The sequence below is a fragment of the Amblyomma mixtum genome, chromosome 2, assembly GCF_055824585.1.
Source record: "Amblyomma mixtum isolate Tamu chromosome 2, ASM5582458v1, whole genome shotgun sequence".
Lineage (NCBI taxonomy): Eukaryota > Metazoa > Arthropoda > Arachnida > Ixodida > Ixodidae > Amblyomma > Amblyomma mixtum.
This window is the reverse complement of record NC_143013.1, coordinates 173,908,694-173,932,764: the sequence shown is the minus strand read 5'-3', so window position 1 is coordinate 173,932,764 and position 24,071 is coordinate 173,908,694. Positions and strand designations below refer to the sequence as shown.

The following is a 24,071-nucleotide window of genomic DNA, read 5'->3' as shown; positions in this document are numbered from 1 at the left end:
ACAGGACAGCTGCAGCATCTGCCACAACTTTACTTCAGTTTTCAGCTTCACAGAGAGTTTTCAGTCTATGAAAGTGGAGTCTCTGATTGGCTGGGTTGCAGAGACTTCACACGGCTTTGAATCTGGAATGATTTCGGGACTTTCATTTGCGGTTTTCTCTGCCACGCAGCCACCTTTCCACATAAAAAAAAAAAAAAAAAACATTGGTAGTGTTCCCAATGAGTAATCTATCTGTCCTACCTAGTTTGGTATTTCCCTTTAGCGCCCCTTTAATTCGTGAGGAGTGTTGAAATCAGAACTGCTGCATAATGGTATGGGTATTGCGCGGCTTCTGTCCGTGCGATGCAGTAGCGCCGGACCTTCTTCACATGTGGTGCCACACGTGAGGCTTCACCACCCAAGCACTGAACAGCCCGTGACAGCACACTTTGGCTCCCGAACAGCATGATGGCTTTAAAAAACGACGACAAAAAAAAAAAAAAAATCAGCGAAATGCCAGTCACATTGTTCTTAATGGCAAACTTGGCTGGCTGGTTGATATGTGAGGCCGATGGCCACCATTGTCGGAGGCTGGCAGCGAAGCTTCAAATACTACACTACACCGCTGAGCTCACACTCTGCTTATCGATGGGTGGGCGAATATTTGGATGATTGCTTGTCTAGCAGATCACACCTAGTCGCGGCACCCCTTCGGGAGCCAGTCCAAATTAACTGAAGCCAGCCCCAGGGACTCCGAATTAACAGCTTCTGACGCCACAGACTTCGTACACACGCCCTGATTTAGACCATCTAGGGTTTTCCAATGAGCATTGACATCACACAGTACACAGACGTTTTTGCAATTTTCCCCCACTGAAATACAGCCACTGCGGCTGGGATTTGATCCTGTGTAGTACAGCCAAAACTCGATTTAACGAAACCCAATTTAACGAAAGTCCCGATTTAACGAAGATATCCTAATTCGCCCTCAGATGCCCATAGGGTTCAATGCTTTGACTAAACCGAAATAACGAAACCGATTCCGTGATCTAACCCGATTTAACGAACCTTTTTTTTTTCGAGAAATAAAGGTGAAAAAGTGTTAATTTTTGGTCTATTTTGCAGAGAGCACCCCAAAATTTATTGACCGCGAGTCAGCGGTAACAGCGCGGAGCACTTCCTCCCACTTTTTTCAAACTGGCCGGCGCAAAACGAGAGTTTTAATGCTGAGCAGAGCCCACCAGATGGTGCCAGCGGTAAAAAAGTTTCGTGCCACATTTCATAGATGGCGCTGTTGCAGTTCAGCGTGTTTCTGTGTGTGTGTTGTGCTCTGTGTAAGCTCACCGTCGTCGTTGTGCGGATATTTCCCCGTGCCTTTGGGCACATGTCTTTGTCAAGCTCAGCTTGCTAGGCCTCCAGTCAGTCTAGCCTTGCTATCGTGAACGCGGATGTGGTGTGTGCGAGCAAGCGCGCCGCTAACAGATGGAGCCCTGCGAGAAACGAAAAAGGCTTACCCTGGATGAGAAAGCGGACATAATTCGTGCTGTGACAAGTGGACAGAAAAAATGTGACGTGACCAGCGTGGAGCTTCGCTACTTCCCCCCAAACGCAGCGTCCGTGGTTCAGCCCTTGGATCAAGGAACAATTAATAGCGTGAAGTGCGCATACAAGCATCGAGTCGACAGAGTTCTCAACCTGGAGCTGAAGCGGGAGACGAAAATAGTAGGTATTTTTATGGCGGTTGAGATGGTGGCGGCGGCTCGGAGAGCATCGACGCCGTCGATACTTGTCAACTGCTTCAGGACTGCCGGTTTTGGTACACTAGGCCCTGAAACTGCCGAGGCTGGTCCGGACTGCGCGAGCGCCGTGCACGAGGATGAAGATGCCTGGGAACACCTTCGCTCAGTGGACGAAGTGCCCATAGGCATAAGTTTCTCCGACTACGTGAACGCCGACGCAAACGCAGTCACAACGAAAGTTTTGACTGATGCCGATATGTTGCGGCTCGTAGGAAGCGTGGAAGGAGTGACGGCTGAAGGCACTGACGACGACCCTGCAGGTGCCGAAGCTCCCGTGCAGACACCGGGTCAGGTGCTGGATGCTCTCGATCTGCTGCAGCATTTTGCCGGAGCACACGAGGGGACGGAAGACGCGCTGGACGCACTTCAGACCTACGAGAAATCGGTGCGGCCGTTGCTCACAAAGCGCACGCAGGCAACGATCACCGACTTCTTTGCTGGAAAATAAATTTGTAGACCCCTCAGGCCTTTCTTGTTAACAATTTTTGTTGTTTCTTTTCATACGCGCTAGCGGCGTCGGTCATTTCCGCAGTCCCCAGTTTCATTTTGGGAGCATTTACGCTTTACAAATATGATGCTGTGGTACCTTTCTGGATCCCGCCATTCCATGTACAGTCACCGACTGATTTTTCGGACTCCAAAAATTCGGACATGCTCGATTATTCAGACTGCTTCGTGGCACCGCCACTCTCCCCATAGACCGTAATGTATAACAACTGCCGAAAGTTCGGACATCTTGCAGCCTCTCGTTTGATTTTTCGGACACTCCTTGAGCCAACTCGACCGGCAGCACTTGCCGCACCGACGCGCGGTTCACTTCGCTCAACGCCATTTTTGTTTTGAACTGAGCCTCCTTGCTGCCCCGCGAGGTGGCGCTACTGCAAATTCCCGCTCATCATCATCGTTTCCGCGTGGTTCGGTAGCGCGCCGCATGGTGGCGCGCCACACCAGTTCCGGCCGCAGCTTAGTAGGCCATCTCAAGGCAATCCAGGAGCCGCTTTGTTTGTTTATCCGGCAGCAAGCCCGCGAGAGCGCCGTGGTAGCACGCAGCGCTGGAGATGCGATATTAGCCTAGGGCGGCTTACAGCCGGCGTTTTGTCATCGAAAGGGGTCTGTTGAACCCTGAGTAGCAGTATCAAGACGTTTCGTTGAAGCGCGCGTGAGCATTGACTTATGCAACGCCAGGCCGGCAGCAGCAAGCCCGCGAGAGCGCCGTGGTAGCACGCAGCGCTGGAGATGCGATGAGGCCCGACGGCTCTCGAAACGATGTGGGGGAGGAGGCAAGTAGAGGAGGTGGTGAAAGAAGGAACGGAGAAGAGGAGGAGGAGAGGCGGCGTTGGGCGAGGAGACATATGCAACGCCAGTCCGGGATCAGCCAGTGCATGTAAATAAACGATTTCTCTTTCTTTACTGAATTTGTTTTTTCGGACATTTCCGCGGTCCCCGTGAGGTCCGAATAAACGGTCAGCGACTGTAATCGAATGTACCGAATTATGTGCCCAAGAAATGCCTCATTCAATTTAACGGAGTTCTCGATTTAACGAAATAATTCACGGCTCCCCTCAACTTCGTTAAATCGAGTTTTAACTGTACTTGGGATCAGCAGTCTAACATTGAAGCCACCGAGTCAATGCGGCACTTCTCGGTTTCTCATTAGCAAATTGGCTACACCCGCTGTTGCTGTTATATGATTTACGCTTTGTAGCACGATGTATGCTTTGAAGTGGCACCTTTAAAATGAGTGAAGCTAGAACAGGCTGCTGTAACGCAACTGGGCATCCCCACAAAAATTTGCAGTCGCTTGAAATCCACTATATTTACTTGATTCTAACGCACACCTCCTTTCAGAAAGAATCGTATAAAAATGACATGCCAAGCTATCAGTGCAAAAATAAGTCAACAACACCCTATTGTAACTGACACCATAAAATGGTGGCTTGTTATTCCTTGTTATTACTGAGGATAAAATCTTTTGAGACGTTGACAGCGACAGGAGGCTTCCAACAACGATGGGCGATCAAGACTTGGTCAGCCAGGTGGGGAAAGGTATGTAAATTGGTAGTGTTGTTTAGTTCATTGTGACATTAGAGTGGTTGCAATAAACATGATTGCTCCAAGTGAGAAAAAGATCCATCTCTTTATGAAAGCCCAGAAGTCTTGATGTGCATTACAATTGAGGACGCATTAGAATCGAGTAACTATGGTAGCTTGCAAGCAGACCTTGCGAAGCTGGTATGCATCTTTTTTTCAGCTTGTATAATATAATCTGACTACGAAGGAATCAATGGATGCGGAGCATGCAGTAACTGGCGTCACCGATGCACGTGCTCCCAGGCAGAATGAGACTGTTCTGCTTACCACCTCGTTTAGGCGCAACAAGATCCTCACGGCCCAACTTAACAGATTTTTTTGGTACAGTGTCTTAGGAGTGCACCAGGTCGCACTGACAACACACGAATATGCCGTTCCTCTTCCCAGCCGCAACAATATTTCCCTCAGAAAACAAGCCTCACAGTGACCTTGATGCATGCCAAAGTCATTACGCTGTGCTCGTGTAAAAAGACTTCCTTCCACTGTTTCTTTCTTCCCATTCATGTAACTGGCATCCTGTTCAGGGTTTTTATGTGGAAAGCAAGAGCTGTTGGAAAGCAAGAGATGTATGTCCCTAACGAGGAACACATAGTGTGTCCCCGTTAGCAAGTTTGTGGTGTGTGTGTTTGCTGTAATTAGTCCCGTCTGATCTTACCTCAGACTCTGCGCCATAACTTTAACGTGCGCCGCAGAAGTCACACCTTTATTGGCACTAAGCGAGCGTTCATTATAAGTGAGCTCTACTGCGTCTCTCTATAAAGGGCTCCCGGTCCCAAGCTGACTGGCCGCAAAATGGGGGCCATAAGATCGGGGTTATACACACTTAACGACAACAGCAAGCATCCGCACATCTTGAAAGGCACAGACAGGCACAACTGAGTCTCAGAAGGGCACCCTGGCTTTCCCCCCTCCCCCTGGTTACCGAGTGAGGTGCAGAAGTGTGAGTGCGCCTCGAGGGTCTTGCAGCAGCGCTGGTGAGCCAGCTCCCAGACACGCAACGTCTTGTCGTCCGAGCAGCTCAGCAGATACTTCCCACCGGGGTGGAACTTGACACCACGCACCCAGTTGTCGTGGCCCACCTGCACACGCAACACAGCCTTCACCAGCCTGCACATCGTCCCAGCCTGGTGAAAGGTGCTGCACAGCTACGTACTACTCCCTGATCACTTTGAGTCCAGCACCGTACCGCCTTTCCCCAATCTGTGCAACAAACTACAACAGCCATGTCTCTACTCTGTAATCCCCTCCTCTTACTCCCAAGTGAATGTCACAAACATGCAGTGGTGCTCTTCAGTTCCACCGACGCCAAATGCAGGCCTGGACTAGGCCACATAAGCCACGAAGCACGCATGCCTAGGCACGCATGTCACAACAGAAGTTGTTGGGCACAAACATTCCACAGGAAATGACTGCTACAAGGGCGGAAGCTGCTTTCTGGATGCCCCACCTAAATGCTGCCACACTATATACTCCGTTTCACACATAACAGGCAACGCTGCCAAAGCTAGCATGCCTCTTCGCGCAGGCTAACAAAAAGTAGTTCGCCATGCAACCAAAACGAACACAAGCATATTTCGTTGCAACAAATCTCAAATGCCGTGACTGGTATCTCTTGTCACACTTTCGTCCTGTGACTCGTCGAGATTTCGAGAAGCAAAAAGTACACCTGGCGGCATGATACGCGGTTGGTAGGGCGAATCACTCCTACTCAATCCGCGCCCAAAAAGTAGTTCACACTCCGTGAAAATTACGGCAGAGAGCCCGAACACTGAGCACTGACAGCTTCGACCGTGATTTTCAATGCTACCACATAATTTTATACCGCTTTTTATTTTCGTCGAAACACTGACTGGAGTATCGAGAAGAACGAATGATACGTGGCGGAGTAATATGGCTTCCCCCGGACGCACTACTTCAGCAACCTCAGCAGCATTGCCTGCTACGTATGAAATGGAGTATAGACCACTTTGCCTGGCCCCACAAGTGCTTTAAAGTTTCCAAATATTGTAGATCGTGGTGCTTAGCCCATGCGTCACTTTGGGATGTTAGACAGTAGGTTCTCATTAATTCAAACTTTAAGGGACCAGAGATTTTTGTCTGAATTAACAGAAGTGCGCCATAATATGGTCCAAAACAAAATGGGATTTGCTTTCTGGATATTTAAGCAACAAACAATTTTTCGGATGTACTGTATTTCGTCGCATGATTTGCGCACCCCCAACTTTTTGCCCAGATTTTTTTAAGAAAAAGAAATTTTTACTAGCACATTTTGCACTCCCTGCTGCACAAGCACACCAGCATGCACGCGGGTGCGCACACAGCAAGTTTGGGAAAAACATGCCGCAAAACATGAGTGGTGTAAAAAAAAAAAGGAGAGAAGTCGGTAATCCATTTCTAAATTGGTTCTGGTAAAGAAAACTCAATTGCACGCAGTTTAACCGGCTCGCTCACGCCAGCACTGCCAAGTGCTTTCCCACGTGAACGGCTGCGAAAGCAAACTTCTAGCAACCCCCGGAGCATATGTCGTGTCAGAATCCGAAACTATCGAACTGCTGGCCTGTTGTGTTTGCCACTACTCAGCCAGGCTGCGTGAGAGAAGGGCGGCGTTGTATCGCTATCTCCATCTCCATTTACATCGGACTGCTGCTTTTACGACTGCATCATTCCGCACTTACTGCTTTGAGCTGTGCATGTGCCGTCATGCCATGCTTTAGACTAACACAAAATACGGGTGAAAGGCACTAACATGTTCACTCAAGTGCAGTTTATGAATGCAGAACGGGGTCACCAGGGCAGCAAACCACACAACAGCCTGTCACATGCACCCCATTTTCTCCCAACCGTGGCCCTAGTTGCACTTCAGTCACAAACAGCACAGAAAGCTCATCGTAGCTGGGGCTAATGTGGCATTGGTGTGAGGCACCAACCTCCAAGACTACCATGGCAGGAGCTACACACAGCAGTGCCAGCTCAACTGTGCCTCTGTCCCCCAGTGTGCGATGCAACATGGCCGTTGATTCCGATGCTGAGTGAGGGAACCTCCATCACATGCAAGGTGACCTACTCGTTGCCCACCACCAATGAGCCCCCGAGAGAGGAGGAGCCCCTCCACACGCACCAGGGTGAAGACGGCCAGGCCCGTGCTGACGTCCCACAGCTTGATGGTCTTGTCCCGGGAGCCCGAGGCCAGGAAGGGGCCCGCCCCCTGGGACCTCCCACCACCGGTGGCGGGCGGCCGCCGGTTGCTGTCCCCGCTGCCCCCCAGGTGCGGGTGGGCACTCTCGGGGGCCCAGGCGATGCACTCCACCACGTGGTCGTGCTCCCGCAGCTCCAGCTTGCACTCCTTGGTGCCCACCACCCAGACACGCACCGTCTGCACACCATGCACACAACGTGTTGGGAAAATCACATTCCCAGGGCTTTGCACTTATCACTCAGTCAAGGGTCACTGCACCCTGGAAACCTGCGCTTACGACGTCAGTGAAGGGTGTCGTAACTTTTGTACAATTGGGGACTTCGAACACCAAGACCACAGATTTATTTCCCTCTCCATAATATTAGCCTTACTTTAGTTAGAAGCACAAGTCTTGAAGGGACACTAAGACGGCCTCTGTTGATGGTGGCGGTGATAAACTTTATTGTAGTATTGAGAGCCTTCAGTAGGGTACATCCTAATGACGCATCGGCTCTTGGCCACGTGTTGTGGCCGGAATCTGGTGCTTCCCAGCGACTCCCAAAGCCCAGTCCGCCAGCCAGGTCACAGCTGGACACCGCAGCCGCACATCGCTCGAGGTCTGAGAGTTGCCAAGTGGCTGGCTAAGAAAACAGGGGATGGGAATGTACGGGACTGAAACTGGAGCCACGTCACTTGTAGTTTAGTCAGAGATTTGTGAGAACAAGGGAAGGGGGGGGGGCTTAGGACGAAGGCTTGTACCAGGCGTCTGAGGTCATGCTCACGCATGCCACGACGGAGACTGGGAATGCGGCAAATGAGACGGATTGTTTGATGAACCATTACCACAAGCTTAGTGATGGCGGCAGTATTCTTGCCGTTGTTCTGTACCAGGATGTCGAGAACGCGGACTTTGTCCACTTCTGGTACATAAGTGCCATCAATACCACATCTTAATCACACAGAGACCATTCTCGCCGAAAATGGAGCTTTAGAAGCTAGAGAAAGACCGCAAAACAAAACACCGGTGTCATCACCTCCAGTTAGTTTTGCAGGTAAAATGCATGTGTCAAAACACATTACAACGCCATTTATTTTAAAATGGCAGCAACCTGACTTCTTTTCAGTAAGGACATCACACATCTGAATTGATTGGCAAGAAGATTTTTTAAAAAATCTTTGAATCAAATTTTCTGGGCGATAAATGAGTCTTTTGCTGCCGGACAAAGTCAACATACCAGAAAGAGCCAAATAATCAATCTTTACTGAAAACACTAATCGCATGGAGTTGTCCTAACAATAAGTTTGCTAAGACTAAATATCAGGGAATCAAGTCTGTTGATAAAGCCAGGTTGAGACTGTTAAAATTGAATTGCTATGGCACATACAAGTGGTGTTGTCAATGTGCTGCAAAGAATAAGATGCATGCAGAAGTTGGCACAAAAAGGTAGTACAGTTAAGCCTGGACGCAACAAACCTCCATGCAGTGAATCCCTCAAAGCAGGACAAACAGTGTGCACCCATCAGCACCACTCAGTTGCTCGCGTGATTCCAGCTGTGTCGGGAGCGGGGACGGCAAAAAGTGCCAGCAACGCGAGATAAAGACAAGAGTCTCTTTCTAGGACGACAATGACGACCAGGCAGATCCGAGAGAGAGGGGACACTGGGGAAATGGTGGGCACATCAGACTCCTACGCTTTCCCCATCCCATGCGAAGCGGCGTTGCGAGAGCTGTGGCAGCAGAGATGGAGGCAGCTGCTGCCTCAGCTGCATTGTTAATACGATCAAGAGATGTTTCTCCTTGATTACGACTCAGAATAACAGGGTTCGCTGACAGCGTTTGCCAGGCGATTTCATCCAGATTTATTTTTAGTTCTGGTTTCTGTTCTGCACTGTCCTTTCAAGTCTTCACCTGGAAAATGCAGACAGTGAAAAATGCCAACTCTCATCAGTTTCCTAAATTGGTTTTTGAGGAAAGGAAATGGCGCAGTATCTGTATCACATATCTCAGGGGACACCTGAACCACACTGTCAGGGAAGGGAGGATGGTGGGAGTGAAAGAAGAAAGAGAAAGAGGTGGGGTCTCCAGAATAATTTCGACCACCTAGGGATCCCTAACGTGCACGACACCTTCTGCGTTTCACCTCCATTGAAACACAGCCGCCGCGGTTGGGTTCGAACCCGGGTACTCCGGCTCGGTAGACGAGCACCTTAACCACCGAGCCACCACGGTGGGTATGTTACAACCAGGTTTAACTGCATCTGGCCAAACTTCTCATTTCCATTCTGCAGAGCTGGAGATCACTATAAATACAGAAATTTGAAATCCGGCCTGCTGCAATGCAGAATGTCTCCTCGCACTCCAGTCTTGTAAGCAACACCATCTGACACCGTAGCTGCTGTCATCAGCCTAACAGGAGAAGGAGCTGTGCTGCATACACTACTACCTAGGCACTCCAAGTCAGTGCTCTTTCCCGTCTCATCTTTGTTTCACCTTCAGGCATCTTCATTTGTGCTGGTTCACTTACGTCAGGCTTATGAAAATTCTTCTAGGCAGGTGTTCGATATTAACACAGTGCTTTACTATACATCACAAAAAAGAGAACAGCCAAGGTCAAAGGCTGGGAAGTACTTTTTCCAAACCGTAAAAGCCTACCACCTGGCTTGGAGGTGCCCGTATTAGTTAAGAAACTGGCGGATCTCCAAATGCAATGGAATGCAAACCTGGCACCTTCCACATGAGAAGAGGGTGCGCTCTGCCACCGGGCGATCATTACAGCAGACAAGCTGGGACGTCTCAGCATTCCTCTCTCAGCATGCACATTTTCCAAATCCTGCACTAAAATTAAGGGAGGACAAGGGTCTTAAAACTGACCTTTTTATTTTTGGGTAGAATCTCATGAAATGTTGCATACAGATGTGTTTTTCTCTTCTGATTTCAGAAATGTAGTCATAATTGAGTTGGTGGTCTTAGATCAAAAGTTATCTTGAATTCTAGAGTGTAATATGGTAATTTCTTACGCAGCTTTAATGAACTTTCTCATTGCATATTGTTGCTTTTAATTGCATGAATTGATAGCCAGCAAATTCCCCATACCCGATGACATACTTACTTTTTTATGTTTAGGCCATGTATAAATACCAACTTACAATTAGCTTAATGAGTTGCAGTGTCAAATACTGTGACCTTTTACTCTCAACATAGTATACCAGAATGACATGCCCTTTAAGAAAAACAAGGAATGTCACCGGTTATGGGAACTCTCTGGCTATCAATTTATGTAAATAAGCGAAACAAAATGGAGTGAGAAAGTTCGTTAAAGCTGCGTAAGAAATTACCCAATTACATTCTAGACTTTGTAAGATCTAAGACCACCAGCTCAATTATGATTACATATTTGGAATCAGAAGAGAAAAACGCACCTGTGTGCAAAATTTCATGAGATTCTAGCGATAAATAAAAAGTTAGTTTTAAGACTCTCGTGCCCCCGTTGCCGAACTTGAGCAATGCAAGACTTGCTTCCGCAGACCCGTGGCGTCCCGTGTAGAGAAGACACTGGATTTGCCCACATCCCAGAGTGATTGACCAGCGAGACAAGAGTAGCACCAGACCTGGTCATTGGAGCAGCTGGCCAGGAGGGAGCCATCTGAGTTCACTCGCACCATGCGCACCCAGTCTCTGTGGCCCGTGAACGTCTTCACACAGTACCTGCACGCACACACAATGAAGGAACCACTGGCAGAACCACACTTGTGAAAAAAACACAATGGTGCATGCACACAGGGCGGGAAAATCCATCGAGCATTACGTAAGCGACCAGCCACCAGAAGCCAAGCCCTCTTGGCACCTTTCCCTCTTTTCTTGATCCGCCCCGGTACACCAAAATGGGCCCCGAGGTAGCGGCCAATATAAAGTGATGCTTCCTCATGCGCTTTTCTTCCTCCTTTAATAAAAACGGAGGCAGCCTTACCCCTTCTCCTTTACAATACCCTTTTCCCTTTCACCATAGTGCCTTCGGCGCATGCTAATGTAGAATAAACGTGGTTTCAATCAATCCAAGGGAAAATTCAGCCACTGCCACAGGCAGCCAGGCGACCACTTGCCATTAATCAACTATACATACGTACCGTACATTACAACGTATAAGTAGACGTTTTTTGTGTCAAAAACAACAGTCTGAAATTGGGGGGTTGATCTATATATATGTGGAGTCAAACTATTTGTGGTTAGTACGCGCCTCATGCTGGTGCCTAGCCTACTCTCGGCAGGATGCATGCAGCTCCACGTATAAAAAAAACATGTGCAAATCCATGTGCAAATCGGTTCTGCTATGAAGACTTGAACTGCGCATTGTTAACCCGGCTCACTCACGCACGCAGTCGCTTCTCCTGACGAGCGGTAGACAGCTATAGAGAAAACTTTCTGTAACCTCCAAAGCATGCATCAAGCTGGGCTTCGAAACTACAGGACTGCTGGTTCAGTTTGCTGCTAGTCAGCCAGGGGCCACATGCAAGTATGGAAGGTGGGACTGAGTGCAGTTACAGTCGCCAACTGATTTTTGGGACCCGAAAAATGGTCTGAATAATCAAACAGTCCGAAAGATCAACTTTTCTGCGAAAAACCGGCTTTCAAAATCGCAAAAATCGCCGCTCCCCATGTTCCGCCTGCAAGCGATAATATTAGACTCTATCTGAGTCATAGCCGTGCTTTTGTCATGCCCGCACCCTATCACATCATGATACCAGACAGTGCGACACGGCCGCGGTCATGCCGCGAATGAATGCACTCGTTGTGCAAAGAAAGAACAGTCACTTTGCATGGGGCAATGACGTTCGCGAACACCGAGAGGTAACGCACGGGAAGACGCAAGCGGAAGCGAGCGCCTCCGAATGGAGTCCCTCTTCCCGTCTATCGCGTTTGCTGCCCCGCACCACGGGGTGCGTTGTCCAAGCCGCGGCAGATGCTGCAGATGTCCCGCTGTACCGTTTTCAATGCGATCGCACGACCTTTGTTTGTGGGCCATCTCGATGGCAATGGAAAGCATCTCATTATCTCGAATGGCAACGATGGAGAACCAATAGCCAAGCCAGTCCGACTGCATTTGCCGAGCCGATTCCGTTTAACGGGGGACGAGGGTCTTAAAACTAACTTTTTTATTTGTGGATAGAATCTTATGAAATTTTGCACACATATGCCTTTTTCTCTTTTGATTCCAAATATGTAATCATAATTGAGCTGGTGGTCTTAGATCTTACAAAGTCTAGAATGTAATAAGGTAATTTCTTACGCAGGTTTAATGAACTTTCTCATTACATTTTGTTGCCTTTATTTACATGAATTGATAGCCAGAGAGTTCCCATACCAGATGACATTCTTCATTTTTGTCTAAAGGCATGTCACCCCGATATAATATGTCGAGAGTAACAGGTTGCAGTATTTCACACTGCAACTCATTAAGCTAATTGTAAATTGCTGTTTATACGTGGCCTAAACAGAAAAAGTAAGAATGTCATCGGGTATGAGAACTCTCTGTCTATCAATTCATGCAATTAAAAGCAACAAAATGCAGTGAGAAAGTTCATTAAAGCTGCGTAAGAAATGACCTAATTACACTCTAGAATTTAAGATAACTTTTGATCTAAGACCACCAGCTCAATTATGACTACATATTTGGAATCAGAAGAGAAGAATGCAGCTGTGTGCAAAATTTCATGAGATTCTAGCCACAAATAAAAAGGTGTTTTAAGACCCTCATCCCCCCTTAAATCTAAGATGGCTCCTTTCACGATGGCCGCAAACAGGTTGGTAGTGACAGCGATGCCCGCTCGAGTCTATATTAGGCCGAAATAACAAACTTTCGGTTGAGAAACGATCACCAAAATATTGTAGGCGTCTATTTTAGTCCGAAAATTCAAACTTTTAGACTCCGCAAAGTCTAAAATTTCGGTCGTGAAAATGTACACATTTCTATGAGGTGCACGACGGTTCCTCAGCGAAGTGCTAAATATCGTGCTAGTCCAAATTATTGGAGTCCGAAATATCGGTCGGCTACTGTGTTGCCTTTGATCTCCCCGCCTGCTGGCATAGCGACTGCGTCGTTAGAAGTATTTTGCTTCTGCACTGTATACTGTGGTCACAATGCTGCATAGCCAAGCTCCACGAGTGATGAGCCAAATAAACAGCACCACTAAGAGCACCACGATGCACACGCTTGCATCAACGGCTTGGTGCAACCAGCCCCTCTTAGGCGTCCATTTTTGCAGGACGGATTGCACACAGGCCAACAACGGATGCCTCCTGCCTTCTGAGATACCACCGGCCACTTTTCCTTGGCCGACACGTGCGTGCCATCCCCACTCGCCGAGCCCGACAGGCGCCAGGGTGAAAGTGGGTGTGTCACTCACCCCGTGGAGACCTCCCACATCTTGATGCTCTTGTCTCGGGAGCAGGACACCACGTGGTCACCGCTGGGCAGGAAGCACACTGACGACACGTTGTGGTCGTGTCCTGGGACAGGGGGGGGGGCGCAAGGGAGGGAGACGGCAATGTTACATCACTCGTGACCAAAAACACGGTGGACCCGTACACACCTAACAAAGGCAAGCAGTACAAAGCTGACGTCCGTGGGCAATATTTGGCAGACAATAGGCTCTTGTCAAAGATTTCAAAGCAAAAGCCAACTAGCGCATAGTATGCAGTGAAAAAACAACAAACAAATAAAAGCTGCTTCGGGCTATACGTAAACTAGAGAACTGTCTCAAAGGACTAAGAATGCATTAAGCTAAGATGAAGAAAAAAAAAAGAATGCTCAATGCTTGGCACAACTTTACCCCCACAAAACATGCAGGGATAGCTGGGAAGCCAATCCTATAAATAAACCAGATAAGAGGCTCCCAGCAGAACGACCGTAGAAATGGATACACGACCCACAACAGACTAAAACTCATTACAGTCACCTTTCCATTTTCCAAGACTCAGCTGCACACGACAAATGGTCCAAAGAATCAAAGTCGGAAAAATTCGTGAACTCCAAAACAGTGACTCAGCAGGAATAAAACAGTCTCGAATAATTGTGAATTCCGCATTTCCCACAGTCCGCCTGGAAGCGATAATATCTGCTTGTATTTGAACCACAGGCATGCCTTCATCATGTGCACACCGCACCTCACGTAAGCAATATCTGAATATCGGAATAAGTGAAGTGGCTATGAGTCAGGCTGCAAACCATGCCATGAACAACTTCTGTGACAGCATGGCGCAATGTACATTCCTGCTGCCTGCCATATGTTGAGCGAGTATGCATTCCTATGATGCATAGGCTTCTTAATGATGTCTGAAATATCGTAAAAGTCCAATCTACCGAACTCCGGAAAATCGATCTGCTACTGTAGATGAAATTCTCTACTAAACTGCCCATTAAGTGGCCACCCGTGCTCCACCTGCGACAGGGAAACCATCAATCCTCACCGTGCATGGTCCGGATGCATTCGTACGTCTGGAAATCCCACAATTTGATGGTCATGTCGGCGGAACAGGACACTGCAACACATGGGAAAAAGAAGAGAACAGCAATGCACGAGTGAACAGGGGCGACGCAAAAGCTATCAAAGCAAGCTGCACAGACAGTGAATTACAAGCTGCGCAACAAAAACGTGTGCCAAACGCAGACAAAACCCATGAAGATCAATGCTCTCACCATTTCCCTTGCACTCATGAACCCATACACACGCACAGAAACATTGCAGTAATACTATCGGTATGATTTTCTTCCACACCACTTGCTAAAAAAAAGGTATGGAAAAATTGGTACACACACCATCATCATCACCAGCCTGACTACGCCCACTGCAGAGCAAAAGCCTCTCCCATGTCTCTCCAGTTAAGCCTGTCCTTTGCCAGTTGCGGCCACCGTATCCCCGCAAACTTCTTAATCTCATCCGCCCACCAAACTCTGTCAAGATAACCGCTGGTCCTTAAAGGTGCACTGAAGAGGAATCTGAACTTGTCTTTTTGCCGCGGGAACTCGATCTACATGTTCCCAGCTTTCTTAGAAACTGCGATTTACTGCCCTGTGTGGCTGATTTCCCTAATGAAATCGAATTAACACCCGGCTCCCGCCTTTTTTTTTAAATTCTGCCTCGTACGGTGGGCGGAGTCGACCAACGCGTGGAGCGCCTTTCACCTAGTCCCGTGGTGGCTTGCCGCTCTGCCATCGGCGTAGTAATATGTAGTAGTCCGTAGTAGCAAACAGTCCACGCGTATTTTTATTTTTTCGGGCTTATTTTGCAGCTATATTATCTGCGAATGAAACTATTTATTCATGGAAACCTAAAAAACAAAATAAAGCGAAAGCAAAGCCTCCACGGGACTGGGTGAAAGGCGCTCCACGCGTTGGTCGACTCCGCCCACTGTACGAGGCAGAATTTAAAAAAAAGGCGGGAGCCGGACGTTAATTCGATTTAATTGGGGAAATCGGCCACACAGGGCAAGAAGTCACTGTTTCTAAGAATGCTGGGAACGTGTAGATCGAGTTCCCGTGGCAAAAAGACATGTTCAGAATTCTCTTCAGTGCACCTTTAATGGTAACGGAGTGGACTCCAAGAGAATGCAAGCGTAGCAGGGGGTACGCACTAAATTAGTGAAAAAAACTCAAAAAAAAAAAGGCCACACATGGCAGGGCAAGGGGCATCTGTGCATACACACACATACCAAAAAGTAAACAAAAAACTGAGGAAGAAAAGTGGATAAGCCACCCTACTCCCACCCCACACTTTCTAATTATGGGAAGGCAGCCACACTGCCTGGGAAAACCAGAGTTCCTGAACAAACAGCCCTCTGCACAGCCGCAGCATCAACAGACCTTACCGCACCCTTCCACTCTAGGGAAGGACTTAACAATGGGGCTGTGCATCGAGGGGGAAAAGCCCAAACAGTGGGAGTATTTCTCCGTTACGGTTTTCTGCTCAGATACGCACCTCATAGAGCAGACTTCTTCAAGGCAGTTTTTCCCATTTTGACCAAGGTTGCGTGGAACATTCGTACATTTCAAACACTGAAGTTAATAATGTGCTATTTGATTCACACTTTGATATGAATAGCAATACTTGAAAACCTCGAATATATTTGGAGCCCCGCCGCGGTGGCTCAGTGGTTACAACGCTCGGCTGCTGACCCGAAAGACACGGGTTCGATCCCGGCCACTTCGGTCGAATTTCGATGGAGGCGAAATTCTAGAGGCCCGTGTACTGTGCGATGTCAGTGCACGTTAAAGAACCCCAGGTGGTTGAAATTATCCGGAGAGCTTCACAACGGCGTCCCTCATAGCCTGAGTTGCTTCGGGACGTCAAACCCCAATAAACCAGACCAAACCATATTTGAAGTTGAAGAATTCAGGAAAATAAGCTGTTGGAAGCAGTCGGTGGCCTCGTCCCTGCTCTGACAACTTTTCGCAATCGCACCGCTCTGGATGCCGGCACGTGTCATGCATACGGCATGGCAGCCACGTCTACAAACTTAGTTATCCTTCAACGGCTGCACAGCTCGGCGTGGCGTCAAGGAGTGCGCGTGATGGGACAAAGCCCAAATGTGAAATCAAACAAGCCACAGCGGGAACTGCGTTGCGCCCACCACACGGAGGGGCCCCGACAGAATATGATCATGAAACAGATATGAATGCGGAACTGCAGAACTACCAACATGACTGAAGCGAGCAAGTCAGTCGGTGCTAGCTTTCGTATTTGCAGTGTCCAGCACTGGCCCATGCCAATGACGCTTCTCCGTTCGGAGCACCGACTTTTTTTACACAAGGACCCACTCCAGAAACCCCGGGTACCGCGTCCTCTGATTAGTACAAGATGGTGTGCAGCATGCCAGGTTCACTTCCGGTGCATGCCACAGTGCCTTCGCTGACATCTTTAGACTCTCGTGTTACGGACATCTCGGGCAATAGATCCCTACAGCCGTGGTACGAATGCATGATTACTACGTGTTTGCAATGCGGTCACATGACTGTATGTCATGAGCTCTATTGAAGGGAAGGTAAGTGCGCAAAAAGGACGACCATGAGAGAAGAGACAGGACGGGCTGAGCGCCCGTCTCGTCCTGTCTCTTCTCTCGTGATCGTCCATTTTGTGCACTTACCTTCCCTTCGTCATGAACCAACTCGCCCAACAATGTATCGTGATCTGTTCTATAATTTTGCAAGTCAACTTGGGTTTTCTTAAAAAAAGAGAGAGAGTTGTCCACTTTATGCATAAGTCATCCATGTGCTGTTATTTGCTTAGCCCTTTGCTCAGAGAGAATAGTTCGAGTTACATCTGCTCATTACCCTAGGATATGTTTTAGGAAGCCATTGTCCCTTGTTAATATTTTTATTCCTGTGCTCATATTCTGTCTGAGATTTTGCTTTTTAGTAACCGTGCACTCTTATATTTACTGCCTTCTGCACCTTCTTTAATATTACTTCCAATATGCCTTCTTCATTGCACGCACTAATGATGATGCCACTTTACTTTTCCCATTTTTGGTGTTTATTTGCAAATTTGCTTCAACTTTTCTTTGCGTGAATTTGCTCTTTTTGGCATTTGTAGCTTTTCTAATTTACCGTACAAATGCACGCAAGGGCCACACTTTTTTTTGTCCAGCACCAATGGCCAATTTTTGGTGTGCGGCCCATATGCGTGATGTGTGAAAAAAAAAAATTTTTTTAAGCAATAGACGCCAATCAGGGAATGAGCAGCATTCATTAAACGTTCAATGGTCACTTGCGGAGTCTACCGACTAAGCTGGTGCTCTGCTCTGGTGCATGCTCATCCCTTAAGAAGCCACGCAGCGCATGTTCACTGTTAATGCGCAGCCATTGTTCCACACTTCCATCACATAGCAGAGCAGCTCTTCTTCCAGTTCGGGAAACTTGCACGGCTTGGCTCGGAAAGCGTACTTTTTGCAGCTGGTGTTCCTCAGTGCATCCAGTTGGTTGCACCATCATCGGAGGCACTTCTCATCCATGCTGAATTTCCGGCCCGCCGCGCGCTTGCAGTGTAACTCCCAGCCGTGCAGCTATTAAGATGCTTGCCCACCGTGCTAAAATTTCAACACACAGAGGCAGCACACGAAAGCCACAACTACGGTGAACTGACACGCGCTACCACAACTCCCGTGTCTTTGACAGCCACAAAAAGCAGGAGCTGGTGATCTCGCAATAAAGGAAAAAGTTGACGACAATGACTATGGCCCGCGGCCTTGGGCGCCATTCATGGGCAGCACCTGAAAGCTCTTGTGCGCATGCATTTCAAAGGCTATTGCTGCGTGGGTCATGGAAAGTTTGGTGTGGCCCTTACATACAGTGCAGTCCACTTATAACGATATAGAAAAAGACGAAAAATATGATCGTTATAACCGATGATCGCTATATCTGGACTGGTTATAAAAAATATAAAAAATAAAAAACGCGGAACATACCTTTGCAGCTCCGAACTTGAATTCGCTACTTACTCTAAAGAATAGATGATGTAGAAAGTAGGCTGTGAAAAACAAACTTTATTTCTAGCGCCAGTAACCGTGTCAAGTGTGAGGCGTGCCGAAATAGTCCGAAATCTGCAGTTGCTTTTGCGGCAGCTTCAGCTTCACAACCGCAGTGTGCATGGATTCCAGCTGCTGCGCAAACACTGGCGGCAATCCTTTAGCGTGCATAAAATCAATTAAGCAGTCGATCGACGACAGTGCACTTTGCGTGGACATCGTGGTCGGGATCAAGGTGCCGCTGTCAATCTCGTTGTCACTGTCGCTGCTGCCGTCGCCACCGTCGCACAACTTTGCCGTCTGTCGAGCACATCTTCGGCGATCGCCTCGTCGGTGACCTCATCACAGAACGAGGCAGCACTGTCTGCAGTCAAAAAGTCCTCCATCGACGCACCACCTGTGTCACCAGTAGGAACGAGCTCCCAGAGCTCGGTTATGTCAGGGGCTCCCACCGTGCTGGTCTCAGTGGGTTGGGGAAGTTCGTCCTGACGCACAAAGCCCGCCTTTTTGAAGCAGTTGCATATGGTTGACTGCTTAACTTCATACCATGCACCGTAAACGAAGCGCACGGCTTTCAAAAGGCTGATAGGGGGCCCGTCTGCATGACCCGACGTGCCAGGAGCTGCGCGGTCAATGGCTAAAATTAGCCACTCCAGCATGCGCCGCCGATACAGGACTTTAAAGTTGGCGATCACGCCGGCGTCCAACGGCTGAAGGCCTGCCGTAGTATTCGCAGGCAGAAACATCAATTCGACAGATGTTAGCTTCGGGTTAACGCTATGTGCGCTACAGTTGTCAAGTAGCAACACTACTTTTCTGCCTTGGCCTTCAATTAAACTGTCGAATTCGAGCAGCCATTCTTCGAACAGGTCGCGGGTCATCCACGCCTTCTTGTTGCTGCGATAGCGGACCGGGATGTGCTGATTCCTAAAGCACGTTGGCTTCTTCGATCGCCCGATCATGAAAGGCTTGAGACGATGGCTCCCGTCCATGCTAACGCACAGCAACACGGTCACCCTAAGTTTCGAGTGCTTCCCGCCGGGGCATCGATCTCCTTTAAGAGCATGAGTCTTCGACGGCAACATTTGAAAAAACAGAGCAGTTTCGTCGCAATTATATATGTCCTTCTCCGCGTAGCGCTCCAGCACGCTGGGCAGCTTTGTCTGCAGCCACTGCTGCTTTGCCTCTGTGTCCAAAGACGCCACTTCCCCTACCACATTTTTGTAAACGATTCCATGCCACTCTTTAAAGCGCTGAATCCAGCCTCCCCCAGGCTCAAAATTTGGCCGTCCCAGAAGAAAAGCGAAGTTTTTCGCTTTGGAGGCAAGTATTGACCCACTAATAGGCACATTATGCGCGCGGGTTGTGATGAACCACTGGTAAAGTGCCTCTTCAACATCAGCGTACAAAGGGTCTCTAACCCTTTTCTGCTGATCGGCATGGCCGCTGATAGCTCCTGCCTTCACAATCGCGGTGCTCCCGTTTTTCAAGATGGTTGATATCGTCGACTGGGCGAGCTCATACTTCTTCACGAGGGCGCTCACCTTGAAGCCGCGTCGAGAGTCTTGCAAAATATCCATCTTCGTGTCAAGCGACACAGCTTTACGCTTTGTCGGCGCCATCTTTAAACTGGGTTGTACCGATGGTTGCACACTGCTTCAGCGGCGTCAGCCTGCTATCGCGAGAGAGAGAGAGTGGGTGCGGCTCGGGCGCCACCGCGCCGCTGCTTTGCTTGTCGCTTTTTTTTTTCTTTCTCTCTCTTTCGGAGCGACTGTGACCGACGCGCATGAAGCAGCTAGTGCCATCTTGTGGCGCGCTGCGCCTACTCAAGTACTCTCCGGTGCACGGGCGGCGCGGGACGCGCAGCGTGGAAATGGCGGCAGATACGAACTTACGGAGGTAAACATCGCCTCGTCTCGACATCGTTCGTTTCAGGGAACTAAGCAACGCAAATGTTACGATTATTTTGCACAGAAAAAGCCATTTGGACGGCAATATTTTGATCGTTATATCCGATATGCGGTAAATAACCTATCGTTATAAATGGTTTTTTTCCCCATAGACCTAATGCATAAAATGACACTCTCATGTCGACCCATCGTTATAACCGATATATCGTTATATGTGGTATCGTTATAAGTAGACTGCACTGTAGATCTTTTATTTTTTAAACCTTTCCTTCAGGAAAACAGGGTGCAGCCTTACATGACTTCACACAGTATTCTCGCGTTTGAGATTTTAGAGTGATGTACAGTCGACGACCGAAAATTTGGACGCCTGATTTTTCAGACATGCTTGATTATTTGGACTTTTTCGCGGCACCGCGACATGGTCCCTAGAGCCAGTGTGTAAGAGCGCTTGAAATTTCGGACGCACCGCAACTGACCACTCGATTTTTCGGACCTCGTTTGCACTCGCCGCCAGTACCCAGGCCGCCATATAATGTGTACAGTGGAACGTCATTAATTCAAACTGCAGGAGAGATCGAAAACTTGATCAAACGAAACGAAATTCACGCTTAAAGGGAGCCTCTTAACTTGTGACGCTGAAATTCTGCGCAAGTCTGCACATTGCGCCCGCGTGTTTTCGAATTCGTGCTGTTCTTGAATGTCTTCCGCCACATGAACTTGAACCATAGTTTGAGTTCACGGAACTCATCTGTGCTGAGTCTCGTCCCGAATACGGAACGCGAATACGATCGCAGAGGCTACGCGCACGCCGTGGTGCGATAGAAGCGCGCTTTGGGCGCGCCGCCGGAGCAGATCGCGATGCCGATGTGAATAGCGGAAAAGTGGAACAAGAGGAACCCACCTAGGAACTTTCCCGTGTGGTCGAAGCCTATGTCTTGCACAGAGTCTGTGTGGCCCTTTAGTGTTCGTTCGAAGTCGCCAGTCTCGTAGTCCCACACCTGGGAAAGGAGAGAACAGATCCAAAGGCTGCACACATGGCCATGTGGGTGGTGGTGTCACACTTGGTGTTCCTCCTATGGCAATGTGGGGCCAATTGAATGGGCTAAGCGGAACACCCAAGTGCAGGGGTGGCATGTAACAAAGGTTGCCGCCAACTGGTGCCACCAACTAAACTCACTGCATATACGAACAAAAGCAGAAATCACTTTTCTTTCCCAGGCGCTCAAAAGGGGCTTCTGGCAATGAGCGTTTTAAAGGCTAGTGCAACACAAAGGACCCAAGCATCAAAACTATCAAATTTTGAAGCACTGAGAGCAAACAAAAGACATGACAAAAAAAAAAAAATGAATAGCCATGAACAGCGATTAAGAGCATGGATAAGGACAAAGGCTATATAAATGTTCTTCCTTGAATAAATCCAGTTGAAAGTGCTGTGCTCATCCTGTTCCCTTACTCGTCCGTGTTGCCGTTTTGCGCTCTCAGTCTTCACGAATACGCACCAACAAGCCCCGTTGCTTGGTTTGGTTTGGTTTATGGGGTTTAACGTCCCAAAGCGACTAAGGCTATGATAGACGCCGTAGTGGAGGGCTCCGGAAATTTCGACCACCTGGGGTTCTTTAACGTGCACTGACATCGCACAGTACACGGGCCTCGAATTTCTCCTCCAAAGAAATTCAGCCGCCGCGGCCGGGATCGAACCCGCGTCTTTCGGGCCAGCAGCCGAGCACCATAGCCACTGTGCCACCGCGGCGGCTCAAGCCCAGTTGCAAGTACTTCTTTGAACAGCCATGCCAGGCTATACAACAGTAAAGGGTAGGGGTGTGCGAATAGTGGTTTTTTGATTCGAAGCGAATAGCAATTTTCTTCGAATAATTTCGAAGCGAATAGTTCGAATAGTATTTCTGGCACTAAAAAAAGGCTGAAGGACAGTAGGCATTTCCAAAACCATTTATTTTCCTAACACACGATGCCATTACATATTGCACTGAGGCTTTATTTAAAACCATGCTTCAAAATTTTAAGAGAGCACCTAAATTGAGTTAAGAACAATTTTACCGGCTTGGTAATAAAAAGTTATAACATAAAAATATCGCCTGCTTTCTAATAAGAAATTAGAGATAAAATACAAAATATGACAGTATACAGAACGGTGCCAGTAGTACAACCAATAACTGAAGCCATAGGACTAACTGCACTACACTGCAGCAAGAGCACTGAGAACAATAATGAAAAAAAAAAGGACATTCTGCACTACCGGTGACCAGTGGTCGAACGGGTCGAATGTCTGACACTGAGCTAGGCAATCACGTTCGGTGCACCGACTTGCCACTTGCGTTTCTATAGTTTAGGATCCTCACTTCTTGGCTTGGATTACGCCTTCTTTTCGGTTACGCCGATGGGACTGCTGCGTCCAAAGATGTTAAAATGAAACATAAGCTGACCAGACCTCCTAGCAGCACTGACAGCATCGCACCATCGCGTATCCAAAGCACCGATAGGTTGGCCGTACTGTCGGGGACAGAGCGTTCAGGACGCGCCACCCATGGCTCAAATGCATCGCCATCACCTTTCGGCCGGAGATTGGCGCGTCTATTTCGCTATCCGAGGGGTGCTCGTATGGAAACTTCAGCTCTGCTCTGTCTCTCTTGGGTTTAGTGCGGCAAACTGGCGCTCTTCCCGGCCTATGCCGTCACTCTGACAAGGCGTGTCGCACGATGCATTTTTTTTTTTTTTGCATTTCACTAGCAGCTCGCGGCTGCTGTTTGCAGAGCGTTGCTTCGCTTATCAAGCTGAAGGATCGGACCATCGTTCCGGTTACATTCCCAGACTAGCAAGAATGGAAGCGGCTGTACAAAACTCTAGCGCCGCAAGCGAAACGTCATTGGCACCGCTCGCGCCTCCTGGCAAAATTGTCCCCAGTAGTACCTCCGAGCAGCACTTAGCATCGCGCTTCCAAGAATGCATGCTCTGAGCCTCCAACGTACCGGAGTGCCCGAGTTGCGGCGACGGAGTGCGGCACACCACCGAAGACGGCTCAATGCCCTGATTACAACGGCGTTCTGTTCCCACCAATGCCCAAGCAGTCAGAATAGCAAGAAAAGACGCCAGTCATAGATGGATGCGATCATTTCGTTCTACTAAAGTTCGGCAGTCACGTATATGTCCGCAGCCTCCCCGATGCCAAGCATTAACGGCAGTAATCCTCCACGGGTGCACAATAAGCTTGGCGTTATCACACGCTAGATGCGCCCTTCTCAGTGAAGTAAGTATACACTTCGGCGACGCATGATTCGTCACCTGATTGGGTGAAGCGATAGCGCGGTAGGGCTGCGTGTTTATCGTCGCATCTGCCCTATCAGATAATCTTAACCGCAGCTCTATTGGAAAAAAAAAGAGGGCGAAGGGAGGGGGGGGTGAGGGCGGCAAAGCGATGCCCGCGTTCGAATACTTGCGGCGTCCGAGCTCATCGATAACGTCACCACCAGCCAGAGTATATAAAGGGTTCGCTGACAATAAACTGAGGTTTCTTGTTTTGAATCTTAGACGACTGTCGGCTGTGTTCTTCCTTCTTCGCGTCTGCCTCGACACGGTGGCAGCGA

The 24,071-nt window shown here is 48.6% G+C and overlaps 2 protein-coding genes across 2 annotated transcripts in view; one reads left to right on the top strand and one right to left on the bottom strand.

Moving 5' to 3' along the window:
• LOC149361690 (RNA N(6)-adenosine-methyltransferase mettl16) overlaps positions 1–24,071 on the top strand; it is a 109,876-nt gene that overhangs the window by 44,829 nt on the left and 40,976 nt on the right. The gene's annotated exons all lie outside the window — the stretch shown is intronic.
• Positions 1–24,071, bottom strand: part of Lis-1 (LisH and WD40 domain-containing Lis-1) — a 52,826-nt gene that overhangs the window by 5,973 nt on the left and 22,782 nt on the right. The window contains exons 6-11 of the mRNA XM_089572766.1: positions 21,374–21,470; positions 14,510–14,581; positions 13,447–13,549; positions 10,654–10,750; positions 6,988–7,242; positions 4,792–4,948 (exon numbers count right to left, since the gene is read on the bottom strand). Coding sequence (XP_089428892.1) covers positions 4,792–4,948; positions 6,988–7,242; positions 10,654–10,750; positions 13,447–13,549; positions 14,510–14,581; positions 21,374–21,470 — 781 coding nt within the window. The remainder of the gene's footprint in view (positions 1–4,791; positions 4,949–6,987; positions 7,243–10,653; positions 10,751–13,446; positions 13,550–14,509; positions 14,582–21,373; positions 21,471–24,071) is intronic.